Consider the following 14,331-nt stretch of genomic DNA (forward strand, 5'->3'; position numbering starts at 1 on the left):
GCTTCCGCCACAACCACCGCATCGCGCATGCGCGCAGCGGATCCTACTGTTCCAGTGACTACATTTCCCAGAACCCCCTGCAGGGCGGGAGTGGGGCACGCCGCGCCGTGGAGTCAGGAGGTGGGCGGGGCGGGATAGGTAGTAGTGGTGGGGTGCTGAGGGAGGGCGGTAGTAGTAGTGGTGGTAGTGTCAGGTATGGCTTCGATCGTGAAGAAAATCATCAGCACCGCTAAGGCTCCCGCCGCGCTGGGGCCCTACAGGTATGTCTTAGCGAGGGAGAGCTCTTGGTACAAGCAGAAGTGAGCGGGAGCAGGTTTTGCCGGTGGGTCTCGAGCAGGTCCTTGGAGGGGGCTCTGTCAGGCAGCCCTGGGACTGTGCCGGGGGTGAACACACCCCCCCACCCCCCACCCCCCCCACCCCCCCCCCCCCACAGTAGCACCGGGGGCCTGACAGCACGGACGGGTCCGCAGTGCTAGCGGCGGGCTGCAGCCTGGCAGGCGGCAAGGGGGTCCTAACCATGTTAGGTGAGGCTTTAAAATGTCTCAGAAAGTCAGTTTAGGAAAATAATTCTGAAATTACTGAAAAGCAGTAAATTAGGAAAAAACAGAAAGAATTATTCCTCTTAATGTAAATGGTTTGCCTATTAAAAAAAAACGTGTCACAGAGGAGTTAGCGGTGAATGCTGATTTAGGAGGTCACAGAAAGCGAAGGCTGAGCCAAATCCAGGATGTGCTTTGCAGTTGGAGAGTTCACTGCATGGGAATTGCAAATCTTTTCTTATTTTGATTATGTCTGCTAGCAGGTTATAAATGCTTTTCAATCTAAAACTAGCTGCTGTAAAAATAGGTGAGATGTTGCTCAATGTTTTCACAAGTAAGTTGTTGCAATGGTTACAAATGCAAGAAGAAAAACCCCAGTTTTAATTGAAGAAAGGTTTTTCTTTGCTATTTGGATGTGAAAAAAATATTCAGCAGCTATAGAAGACTCTTACAGATTAAAGTATCAAGCAATCTTTACCAGGGCATTTTCTAAGAATTTTCAATGATGCTTTCAGGCTTTGTTTTCCCAGTATAAATACAGACTCTTGGTTTAAACTTTTCCACGTATAGTATCTTACTGCCTTTCAGGTGCATTTTCATCCCCATTACTTTGAAACTGAGTTTTTTGAGCTTCAAACTGTGTGTACTCTATAGGAATTATGAATTTGGAGAAACGCGAAGTGTAGAAGCAGAGAGGCATGACATGAAGGTTGACTTCTGTTAACAATAAATCGTTCATGGACTGCAGCCAAGGGACTGGCACCACTCATAGAACCTCTAAGACATGGGAAGACAACAGTTCTTTGGCTGTACTGGCCTAGCCTTCAACATAGCTCTCCTGTGTGGATTAACTGCACTCCAACATTTTGTGCTTATTGGGGGTTCTGGATTAAATACTGCATGTTATGCAGCCTGTCAATTGGGGTTCTAATGGGTCTAATGTCAATAAGTTTATCACTAACTTAGCTTACCAGTTTTCAATAAGCCTGTCAAAGTCCAGTGAGCAAAAGTTGCACAAGAGCTAACTGCTATGTCTCTGCTGTGGAGTCTGAACATGGTAACAAAGGAATGAGGGCTGAATATGGAATGAAGAACTGAGATGTATGAGCGGCATTCCTACTTCTGCTGCAGCAGATGCTTTTTGGTGACCTGTTTTTACTGTATTTTTGTATTTCCTGTACTGCATCGAATTTCCAGTACCTTGATGTCAATGGGTAGATAGATATATAGACACATATGTGTATCTATGTGTATCATTAATGTTATTAAACTTTTAAAAGACGCAGCAGAGATACTGTTCTTGTAATAATCAACAATCATTCTTGTAAAGATCTGATTAACTTTGCAGTCCTTGGCTTTAAAGAGCATGATTCTTAACACCATCTCTCATGGATGATGTTGTAATGTAGGAATGTCCATCCAGTTATATACTTAGGCACACTGAAACCTGAAGTGCTTTAGGGACACTCTCACTCTGCTGAATTGGAGGTTAATGAGTAGCTACGATTGACTCTAGTTATAGGATACCTCTGCAGTTAAAGTGTGATTGGGATTTGTGTAGATGAAGCTTCTCTGAGCTTTGCGCATGCATTTGACTGCAGTAAATGTATACCCTTATATTTTGTGAATTGTTATTGATCTTAGTGAATGGAGGTTTCCACTGGTAAGTGTACCAAGAGAAGGAAACTGAGGAGCAGAGAAGGGGCCCCAACACAAGTGCTGCAGATGGTGATCTGACAGTGGTATCAGAAGGCTTCAGCTTTTTTCCTCCCAGTTATTTATAATTTCTTTGTCAGTATTTATTTATTAGAGAGCTCATACCTTCTTGTTGCATGGTTCTCTGTGCTTCAAACAGAAGTTTGTGGTCTCTGGGCCTGTGCCTCAAACAAAGCAGGACATGGTAGGAAAAAAAATAAAGCATGTGTTTGGTTCTTACACACATTTTCTATCAGCTAGAAAACGATTCACTACTTTATCTTCTTTAAATGGTATAGTTTCATGATTTACTCCAGGTTTGTTAGTCAATGATAGAGAAAATAATCATCACGTAAGATATTTACCATATCAGATATTACTGGCTATTTTTTTCCCCTTATGAAATTACAGAAGAATGTAAGACGGGTAAAAGGCAAGATGCAAGTGATGTTTGGATTGCCTAACAGCAATCATTTTACTGAGTCCCGAAATTAGGTTGGTCCCATGAAGTAAAGGGGTTAGAACAACCCAGCTGAGTCAACCTCAATTAAGAGGTGTAGTAAAACTGTTCTCTGGAAGAGTACCCTTCTTTTTCCCATAGACATTAAAGGGAAGCTAACTTCCTAATTTAGATACTTCAGAGGGGCGCCTAACTCTAGTTCGTGTTAACTTGAGAGGCTTGTTAACGCATTTTCTTGTGGAATAGGAAACGATAAGAAAAAATGGTGCTGACACACCACAGACACTTTCAAAAGAATCTTTTTCTAACTTCTTTGTAAAATATTTTTAATTGCCAGCTGAAGAGAAGTAAATGATGTTGTTTGTGTAATATTTGCTAGGTAGCTTAAATCTTTGCTTTGATCTTTTAATCTCTTTGTGGTAATTAGAGACATTAATAATTGCCAACTCTACTCCAGCAAAAACACACCTGACATTTATATCTGTGTGTTTTGCAAACAGCTTCAATTCTGCATTCTCCTGAATAAACCCAGTCAGTGGGTCACTTGGGTTATTTAGCGAGAAGGGAGTGACAGTTCTGGAAATGGAATATTCAAGGTGTTCTGCTGCCTGGCCAAATTCATGACTTTGGAGGAATACTGCACCTCAAAGCTGTAGCTCGCTATCATGGTGCCTGTTTGAGAAATAAAAACATTTAATTTTTTAATCGGCTCTCCTTTGTTTTTTCTTTCTTTTTCTCTTTTTTCCATTGCTCTGCAGCTGAGATGTGAATGAAAGGTATTGTTCTCAAACTAGGATGGAGTATTTAACTAGGAGGTGCAAAACCTGTGTTTATTTACTCTGCCTTCCCTCTGTGCTATCTTCAGTGTGGAAGCTGTGTAGCTGAATTTAGTGCTGTGTTGCCGCACTTGTACCTTGTGTTTTTGCAAGAAACGGTTTATTTCCTCAAAAACAGAGCTATGCACTTCCATGGATTCCAGCTTTCCCAAAGGCATAAACAGATTGAAAGTATGAATCTGTGTATGGACATGTGTGTGCATAACCTCTGTGTTTCTGAGATTATTATGAACTACTGAAGACGATGTGTAATGTGCTTTCAGGTAATTAAATGTTTTGATGGGGAAACATTAAACCTAAGATGTCACTTGTGTTTTCAGCCAAGCAGTGCTGGTAGACCGGACAATGTACATTGCGGGACAGATAGGTATAGAACCTTCCACTGGGCAGCTTGTCTCTGGAGGGGCAAAGGAAGAAGCTAAGCAGGTAAGATGTCTTCTAACAAAGGAACTCATAATCGAGTTGACATGTACTTAGTTAAACATGGACTTACGAGAAATTGAAGAGACCTGGAGAGCATATTTCACACCCTCCAGGATGAGGAAAAAGCAGGAGAAAGTAATTCCATCCTAACTCTATCATTTTCTACCCAAACCACTTGGAGGTCAGGGGACAAACCTGTATTCCATGTAGGAAAATAGGAAAGAATGATGTTCATGTTCAGACTTCAGTAAAAACCCTGGTTTGAATCAGGGAAACATCTGTTCCTGCAGCAGCAAAATAGGTGGTGCGAGGTAAAATGGTGAGATGGTTGTAAGCTTATGATGAGCTCCAGTGAATAGATGTTTTAATATTTGTGTATTATTGGAAGCTTGCTTTTATTAATTTGATTTTGCTTACCCACGGAGGGCTGTTGAAGATTTGCTTGGTGAACCTCTACTATAACATAGATGTAACCAAGTTACAACTCACATTTACATATTTACCTAAATACAACCCAGCTGGTAGTTAAAAGATTTTTGGCTTATTTTTCACTAGGCTCTAAAAAACATGGGAGAAATCCTGAAAGCTGCAGGCTGTGACTACGGGAATGGTAAGTGCTGCTGTGATGGTGGCAAACAAGTGCTTTTATCTGGATTAAAAGAAAAAAAATCAAGTGACCTTAAAAAAAAATAAAAAGCTGTTTGCTAAACATTCAGTTGTTCTCATGAGTTTGGGTTAAAAAATAAAAGAAATAAATCAAAATGAAAGTCTTTGTGATAGGTATCAATGGAAAGCTGCCTTTCACCAAAAGTTTTTGCCCATGGTACTAATATTTTAACTCTAACTGGGGAAGGTCAGGTATAGACAGGAGTGCAGCTGACTACAGAATCTATGGTGTTAGTATTCTAGGTGCTTTCAGCACTTTTTTGGGGGAGGATACTAATAATGGAGCCAAACCAGGATTAATGGTGGCCTGGGGAGTCATGGATAAGAAATATCTGTATTTTCAGGCCTTTTATGGACTTCTTTTGGCAACAGATATTATATGATGTAATTTATTGCCAACAGTTGGCTTACAACAGCTTTTTTTAATTGATCTGCTTATCAGTTCTGTGACTCTTAGAAGAAATTTAGACTCTTAGAATGAAATTTAAACCAGATATTTTCAGAGCTGGTCAGGAAGGTCTAGTTCCCTAAAGTTTTGTTGTATACTAGGTCTTCAGACTTCTGAGGGAGCTCTCTAGGTGGTAGCTCTAAAGGTCAATACCTGTTTGCAAAAATATTCAAATTGTTTAGAATATGTGAAAGAAATTTATGAAATAACAGTAAGAGATTTTCAACTTCTCTAGACAAGTCAGAGGAGTAAATAACTGGAATTATGTAATTTCTAGTTGTGAAGACTACAGTTTTGATGGCAGATATGAAGGACTTCAATGATATTAATGATATTTACAAGCAGTGTAAGTAACTCTTTTATTTCTTTTTTACCAGTATGGCTTGTGGAACAAATTATACTCGCATTAAGCAGTGTTTTAATGTCTCACATGATCTAGTTCCAGATTCTTTGAGATTCCAGTAGAAATATAACATTAAAAATAAATAATAATTTGCAAACACCAGATCAAGCACAGCCTCACTTCTTGTGGATTGGTGTCATACCATCCCACTAACTTGGGGTTGTGTGAAGATCAACTCCGGCTATCCCTTCAGGTTGATCTTCCATACCTCTTGCTTCTGCTACATTGTCCCCAGTATGGTTAGTATTCAGGGATCCACGCTTAGGACTGATGCAGCCTGACCAAGAAAAAGACAGGCAAAAATGCCAGGAGGCCTGTGTGTATGAACAAGGAGCTCCAGGACAGAATCAAAGACAAAAAGAAAGCCTACAGAGGGTGGAGGCAAGGACAGTTTGCCTGGGGGGAATGCAAACAAATTGTCCAAGGAGCTAAAGGTAGAGTTAGAAAAACTAAACCCCTGAGAGAATTAAATTAAATATAGTCAGGGACATCGAGGGCAACCTTAAAAAAACTTCTGTAGGTACATGGATGGTAAGAGGAAGACCAGGGAAAATGTGGTCCCTCTCTGGAAGGAAATGGAAGACTTGGTTATGGTCCACAAGTAAGGTTGGTCCCCTGTTGACTTTATGCACATCTGGGTTCTTTGCTCATGACTTTTTTGGCAGGGACCTGTTTTTCTCTTGCTCTTTCTGTGAAAGAGCCCTCACCTACTCCCTGGTGTTTGTAACTGGATGATCACCATTCTGATTTAATCTTTCTTTTTCAGCCAAGTTGATGTCAAGGCCATGCAGCAACAGCAGTGTGGGTTAGCACTGGCCACTAGATCACAACTGTAGCTGGCTTCTGATGAGTGGTGGTAACTTGCTGAGATGTTAAATCAGTCAGTGACCAGAAAAGAATAAAAACCAAGGGGAACCAGTAGCTGCCACAGAAGAATGTCTTGTAGCCTTGAACCTGAAACTGTTCTAATGTCTGCATTTTATACGGATAACCTTGAACTGTGTTTCATCGGGTAAAGTTAAATGATTGATGGATGTTTCTATTTAAATTACAGTTTTCAAGACAAACTTCCCAGCCAGAGCAGCCTATCAGGTTGCTGCTTTGCCCAAAGTAAGTGCCTTTTCTGCCTACAAAAAAAAATTGATTTTTCTGAAATGCCTTACATCTGAAACATTCTGACAATTGTTCTTATTCTGGAACAGCCTCAATTGTCATTATTTTAATGAAGACCCTTTAAGTCTTTAGGTTTTTTTTCTAAGTATACCAGTCTTTTTCCTACACATTATATGAGATATGAATATGAGAGATACATTTCTTTATGAAAATGGCTATAATACTAGAAGTCTAGAGGAGGGCCACAAGGATGATGAGGGGGCTGGAGCACCTTCTGTATGAAGACAGGCTGAGAAAGTTGGGGCTGTTCAGCTTGGAGAAGAGAAGGCTGCGTGGAGACCTCATAGCAGCCTTCCAGTATCTGAAGGGGGGCTGTAGGGATGCTGGTGGTGGGGGTGGGACGACATGACTCTTCATTAGGGACTGTAGTGATAGAACATGGGGTAACAGGTTAAGACTTAAACAGCAGAGGTTTAGATTGGATATAAGGAAGTTCTTTACTGTGAGGGTGGTGAGGGACTGGAATGGGTTGCCCAGGGAGGTTGTGAATGCTCCATCCCTGGCAGTGTTCAAGGCCAGGTTGGACAGAGCCTTGGGTGACGTGGTTTAGTGTGAGATGTCCCTGCCCATGGCTGTGGGGTTGGAACTAGATAATCTTAAGGTCCTTTCCAACCCTAACCTATGATTTTATGATACTTAAGAGTAAAGTGTGTTTTCAAAATTACCTAACATCGCTAAATTAATAATACCTCTATCAGCAGTATTACCTCCCTTAAATATCACTCTGTTGGTACAAGGTTGTGTTATACATCCAGTTGCTTCATAAAATAGATACATTAATTTTTTAATATGTTTCTTCATTGTTTTCTAACAGGGTGCCCGAGTTGAGATTGAAGCCGTTGCCATTCAGGGACCTCTCCAAGATGCTTCAGCCTGACTATAATAGAGACTAATTATTCTACAAAGGCAGCATTAGATTTAATACTTTTCCCTTCCATGATATTTCTACAGTTGACTACCAGCAGTCACACAATTGAAATCAGTAAACTTCATAGAATCAGCTAGGTTGGAAAAGACCTTTAAGATCATTCAGTCTAGCCATTATCCCACGACTGCCAAGTTCACTACTAAACCATATCACCATCTAAGCATTTTTTGAATACTTCCAGCGATGGTGATTCCACTGCTTCCCTGGGCAGCCTGTTCAATGCACAGTCACCCTCTCTGTGAAGAAATTTTTCCTAATATCCAGTCTAAATCTCCCCTGGTGCGGCTTGAGGCCATTACCTTTTGTCCTATTGCATCTTACTTAGGAGACCAGCCACCTCCTCTCCATCCTCCTTTCAGGAGCAATAAGGTCCCCTCTGAGCCTTCTCCAGAATAAACAACCCCAGTTCCCTCAGCCTTTCCTCATCAGACTTGTGCTCCAGACCCTTCACCAGCTTTGTTGCCCTTCTCTGGACCTGCTCCAGCACCTCAATGTCTGTCTTTTAGTGAGAGGCTTAGAACTGAACACAGGATTTGAGATGCAGCCTCAGCAGTGCCAAGTAAAGGGTGACAATCACTTTCCTGGTCCTGCAGGCCACACTATTGCCGGTACAGGCCAGGATGCCTTCGGCCTTCTTGGCTGCCTGGGCACACTGATGGCTCATGTTCAGCAGCCATCAGTCAGCACCCTCCAGGTCCTTTTCAGATGAGTTTTCCAGCCACTCTTCCCCAAGCCTGTAGCATTGCATGGGGTTGTTGTGGCCCAAGTGCAGGACCCAGCACTTTGCCTTGTTGAACCTCGTACAATAGCCCATTGACGCAGCCTGTCCAGAACTTACCAAGGAGAGGTGCTTTCCTCTGGACTGTGGCCTTGAATCCTGTAAAATACACACTTACAGCGAGTTGTCTGCCAGCAAACCCTGAAACCTCCAGGAGTCCTGCTAAAATGAGCTGAGCTTGATTGCAGGACAGGGCCCTTACTTTATGATGGTCACTGGATATTCAGGTATTAAAATGCACATCTGGATGAATGGATGACAATTATAGTATGACTGATCTGAACATGGGAAACTAACGACTTGTAATAGAAGGGTTTCAGTAACAATTTTAAATAGGAAAGAAAATTACAGAAATGGGAAAACAACGCTTGAATTGCTTAGCGTACATCTTCATTTTTGGGTAATTATTCTGTATTTGTTTATCAACTGGCTTGAACTCTTCACAGAATAGATTACTATTGAGATTCATATTTTCTTCATATGGAAGCAATTGGTTAAATTGGTTGAAGTTAATAACAGCTTCAGGAAATAAGGCAATTATGCTTTTCTGAAGTGCTAACTTTATAAATTAGCTGTAGTTATCTGCCTGTAACCTTTTTCATAGCAGTTCAACTTTGACTGTCTTTTGATTTAAAACAAAACACTAAAAAAAAACATTGTTTAATGAGAATAAATTATAATCATCTCTCAAAACTGTGTTGGTCTATTCTGGGAACAAACTTTTCCTGATCGTGCTTTGATACGCACTACAAAAAAATCCTTATCTATCTTGCTTATCCAATAAGAAATAACAGTCTATTCTTTTGGTTTGAATTATCTATATCCTAATGTCTAAGAATTAAAATAATCCTCCAAGACAGGAAGCTTTCAGCTACCTTGGATAAACTGGAATAATCCCAATTATGGTTCCTTACCTTCCTGCTTGTCTCCTATGCTTTCTAGCTCCCTTTACTTCAGTTGTGCTATTACAGTAACTATATTTTGTATTTGTCACACGTTCCTGTTACTGCTTTAGCATATACCAGATGACCACTTGAAAAGTTGTGAGAAGAGTCAGCCCTATTTACCCCTTATAGATGTGATGTGACCATTTCTCCTGCTTTTTACTAAGCTTGTAAATTGTATCTATATAGAAAAAAGATTAACAATGAGGTTGTCACAGCAAGTATTTACAAATTTATGGGTTTTTTTTATAGCATTGTCTTCCTTTCTCTTGACAAAATGGTAGATATTTTTATTAGAAGCAGGATAATGCTTGGTATTTCAAACAGTGAACTTAAAATCAACAGCCTTTGAAAGGTACCTGACTTTTTTGCATGTAAACTTTATTAGCCTTGGCTTTTGCTCTGTTTCTCTCCTTGGCTATACTATTAATGTTGTTCATCTTCTACAGCTCTTACTCAAGAAGTAAGAAAAACCATGATCAGTACTAACATGAATATGACTTTCTAGAAAACACAAAGCAAATGTTGCTTCATTTTGTCAGCTAAAAATAATCAGGAATAATGAAATTAAATGGGGTTACATTTAAACAGATTCCTGATTTGTATTTGTGTTTCTCTGTTACAGCTTTGCTCACATACTTTGTGGAATGTATTTAACTTATTATAGCGGATTTAGTTAAAGTTCACCTTAGGCAGATTTCAACAGTGTTGAACATGAGCCAAGTTTGGCCTTTTGTAATCCCTATGGCTGTCCCTTTATCCCTCTCACATTATTCTCCACTGCCTTACTATAGTGCCTCTCTGCCAACCTTGAACCTGACACTAGGTGGCAGTTTTGTATTTTTTGTGTGCTCTTTTGTTCATTTGCTGGTAGAAGTCATGTCTAGAACTCCCGTGGGTGACTTCAGTGGTGCGAAGTGATGTAAATACACTATTGCCTTCTACAGTAAGGGCCGGTCTGAGACTGAAATGTAAGTGAAACACCTGAAAAAAATGCATGCTAACAAGACGCAACACATATTTCCATTGAAAATGTTTGTATCAGGAAGTAGGTGCCATTCTGCAAAAGGTCTGGAACTAAAATCCACTTTTGGCTCTTTGATTTTTTAGGTGGAGACCAGTTGCACAGTTTCTTGGATGGCTCAGATCTAAATATGTATTCTTCAGTTACAGGAATTCTAGAATAACTGAAAAAAACTCTCTTATTTACAGCCATAGCACGTAAGTTCTCAACATAAATCATGAGCCTTCCATAGAGAAGCAGAGTGGTATTATTTGATTCTATTATTTAAAACAACAAGGTTAAGTCCCATCATTCTCTCCCATAAAAAGCAAGTATCGTGGCTATCACATCTTAGTTCACCAAAGTACACAAACGTTTAATAAATGCTGTTTTAACCAGAGGTGAGGTAAGCTACACTTTGTTCTTTTTGTTTGCTAGACTGAACAGCTAGTATGCAAAATATCAAGTTGTAATTCAGCACGGGGCATCCTAATTTCACCACTTAAAATTTGTTTCAATCACATGTTATTTAAAAAAACACAACAAAACAGGTCCTCTATTTGTGTGAAAGTAAAGCAATACTTCAGCATGTTCTGCTAGGTTTCTTTTCGTAGTTTTTATGTCTTTAATTTACTGTATTCTCAACAGATTAAACAATGCAAAAATTAATTTCAGTACCTACTTTTCATAAAAGCTTGCTCTCTGCTAAAGCATCAAATCAAACTGCCTCAGTCTTCTGCTACAAGCACCTTGCTCTTGTTGCAGTTTGTACCTGGAAGCAGTTCCTCATTGAATGAAAAAGCCAATCGCAGCCAGATTGCCATGAATCTCCTGGGATCCTGCGAGTGTGTGCCTGCATACAGCTGACAGCCTGGAAATGTAACCTCTTCTAGGGGTATCTTCATTGTAACTGAAACAAAATTCCTACCAGAACTTTCCTGTCAGCTTGGAAATTAAGTTTGTTCTTTCTAAATGTCTTCCCCAGTGCTCCCTGTGGCATGGAATGATTACTTCTACCTTGGATGAAGTGAAGGGTTGAAGATTGTCTAGTTTTTGATAAACATTTTTGAAGATTATTTTGTATTTTGATTACATTTAAAACCAAACCAACAACTAAGGTATATTGCCATCTCTCAAGGTGTATCTTGTAAACACAGACATTGAAGCATATCCTCAGCCTTTAACATGAGAAAGCTGTTTAATCCACAGACCAGTTTCTGCCCTTGGCAACCTCTCTGATTTCCCAGGTTTGCAGAGGCAGGTAACTGCATGTATTTTGGCCCTTTATGCCTTTGGGAGCACACAAACTATGATTACTAGACCCAAATGTATTTCTCAAGGCAGGGATGTTCAGCATACATTTATCAGCTGCATTTGATCTTGTAGTAATTTAGGGATTTAACATCTCCCATTCAAGACAGCATCAAACATATTTCGTATTTGACAAAGGAAAAGGAAAAATAGCTTTCATCTGTTGTAATTGTAGAACATGTAAGGACTGAAGATTACCAAGAACAGCTGATACTGTTGAATCATTGAGTGACTTATATTCTTTTCAGGTTTAATGACCTGAAGAAGTTGGACAGTGAGGTAAGAATGTGTATTGTCACTTGTCTTCCTTGTACCAACAGTGGCAGAAAGAGTGACTTTGAGGTGAGCAAGTTTTCTTGAATCCCTTGTATATTTATAGTCTGTTTCCAAGTGCAGCCTCCTCTGTTGCTATTACTGCTGCTGTTCTCTGCTACTGAACTCCTCTTGGTTTGTGCTTTAATATTGTTCAGTATAGCTGCTGCAGCTCATGATCTAACACACAGGTAAGCAGCATGGCTCCCATGCTAATTAAATCTCCCGTGTTTGGGAGCAGGCCTGTGCTGGCATAGGTGCTGGTGGAATTCCCAGCTTGCAGGAGGAAACATACCATGAGATGCAGCTGAAGGTGGAAGTTCTTGGGGCGTCCTGGGTTCCTCCACTCCTCAGCTCTTCAAGCTACATGGTACATCTCTCGTGGCTTTTTGTCATGGAATGATTTGCATATATGGACAAAAAGTCTGACTACCTCTGTCTGAAATTTTAATTCCTGCTTTAATATCAATAGATTTTATTAGAAGAAGCTGCTCATTTTAACATCTCTATTATAGGAAGCTAGTAAAAATAAAAAAAAATAAAACTGCAACATCCACCTAGCAACAACACCTTAAAAAAATAGAAGTATGTGTTTTGGTTCTAACGTTTATGGTGTTGCCTACAGGAAGGTGACATTAAATGAAGCTGACAAGTTCAGGAGAGTGTGGATCAGCAGAAAACCTTGGATTTAGTGATAAAGCCAAGAAATACCAGTGTACACAAAAGGCTCATACGCCAAGGATATGAATCAGATTATTTAAAACAACCCGAAGTCAGCTGGAGTCAGATGTGCACAGGCAGCACAAAATGTAGGTCTTTGAGGGGATTTTAGAATTTTCTGGGGAGAGTAAAGATTTCTGTGAGGTTCTTTTGTACAGTAAAGGTAATAAACAGTGACATGCACTTGCCCTTGTTAGATAACTGACCTTTTCTACATGTTTTACTTCCTTATGCATGTGAACAGTCCCCAGTAACATAGATAGTCTCTTTACAATATTTACCATCAAAACACATTTCTATTCTCTGTCTGATCCACAGCACCAATTATATTGAGGGCCTGTTTTCACAGGAAATTTGTTTGAAAGCTTTGCCACTCAGCTTCAGCTCCAAAATGATTATTTAGCGTTTTGGGAAATACCCCAGGCAGTCCCTGAAAGCATATTGCTCCTGAAGACTGCACTGCAGGGAAATATAATAGATGACCTCTCCTTTGGGAACAGGCTTATATATGTCTTTGTTTAGAAATTTATTTTAGAAACCAAAAATGTGTATTAGGAGCTGCACAGCTAAAGACAGGTTATTAATCACCAGCAGTGCTGTGAAGCTGTATTTTAAGTATGCTAGGATTTGTAAAACTAAAACATTCAGATAAAAGGCCTTTTCTCCCTGTTTCTGCAGAAGTCATCACACATATTGTACTACTGGCCTTTCAATTCAACTATTTTTAAAAATGGAAGAGTGAGCAGCAGACACCCCCTTGGGTCCTGGACACTGCACCCTGTGGATCTTCCATTTGCTGGAAAACTAACCTCTGCATTTAGTTACAGCCTGGTAAATGGCCACTTTCATCTTCCAGTCCTCTTTGTTATGCACTTCAGCAGCTCCATATGCTGGTAGTCCAGGCACTAAGAGAAATTGCGTAGTACTATGGAAAAAAAAAAGAGCTACAGTGTATTCATTATGCTATAGAATGCTGGTTGGAGGTTTCAAAGGTTTGAAGTTAGTTATTGGAACCTGGAAAAAAGCCTTTACTGAAAGCTGAAGGGTTGTTCTGCTGTTGGAAAATTATCCCACTGTGCTGGCTGTGTACAGAAGGCACTCTGTGGCAGGGAGGTGACAGCTCAGGTATTCCAAATGCTTGAAGTCTTGGCAGCCTGACTTCAAAAAACGTTTATCATGTAAAGCTTTTTCTGATGCCTCTTTCTGACTGATGTCTGTAGCTTGTGGCTCAATCCATAAAAGCTTTTTTATTTTCCCAGCCCAATAACATTAGAAAGTGTTTGTGCTGATAGAAGAGCAGGCCCAAGAACATGTTCATAGAGACATAACTTCTATTCCTTGTTACTAGCTGTCTCTGAAACACATGGAAAAAGTACAGGGTATTACATTTAAATGCAAGAAACCTTTTTTTCAACTGTAAGAGCAACAGACTGATTGGAACAGGCTGCCCAGAGTTGTGGTGTCTCCATCCTTGGGGATGTTCACAACCCAACAGGACAACCTGCTCCCACTGACCCTGCTTTGAGCAGGACTAGCAAAAACTCCAGAGGTGTCTTCCTACCTCAACTATACCATGATAAAGGAAGGTTGAGGAATCCCCGCCAGCCCCTGAAACTGCATATGTTGACCACCAGCAGCTGTGAAATGACAAGTCTTGGTGGCTTCCTCAATAGCTAAAAGATGGTGCCCGAG

The 14,331-nt window shown here is 40.2% G+C and overlaps 1 protein-coding gene across 1 annotated transcript; it reads left to right on the forward strand.

The window, feature by feature from the left end:
* The first annotated feature begins 144 nt into the window (after window positions 1–144).
* On the forward strand, window positions 145–9,042 carry RIDA (reactive intermediate imine deaminase A homolog). The gene is made up of 6 exons (XM_005150882.4): window positions 145–260; window positions 3,851–3,956; window positions 4,509–4,563; window positions 5,345–5,413; window positions 6,525–6,580; window positions 7,458–9,042. The coding sequence occupies exons 1-6, from the start codon at window positions 196–198 to the stop codon at window positions 7,518–7,520; spliced, it is 414 nt and encodes a 137-aa protein (XP_005150939.1). The 5' UTR covers window positions 145–195; the 3' UTR covers window positions 7,521–9,042.
* Window positions 9,043–14,331: the final 5,289 nt, after the last annotated feature.

The sequence above is a fragment of the Melopsittacus undulatus genome, chromosome 1 (genome assembly GCF_012275295.1).
Source record: "Melopsittacus undulatus isolate bMelUnd1 chromosome 1, bMelUnd1.mat.Z, whole genome shotgun sequence".
In the NCBI taxonomy this organism is placed as follows: Eukaryota; Metazoa; Chordata; class Aves; order Psittaciformes; family Psittaculidae; genus Melopsittacus; species Melopsittacus undulatus.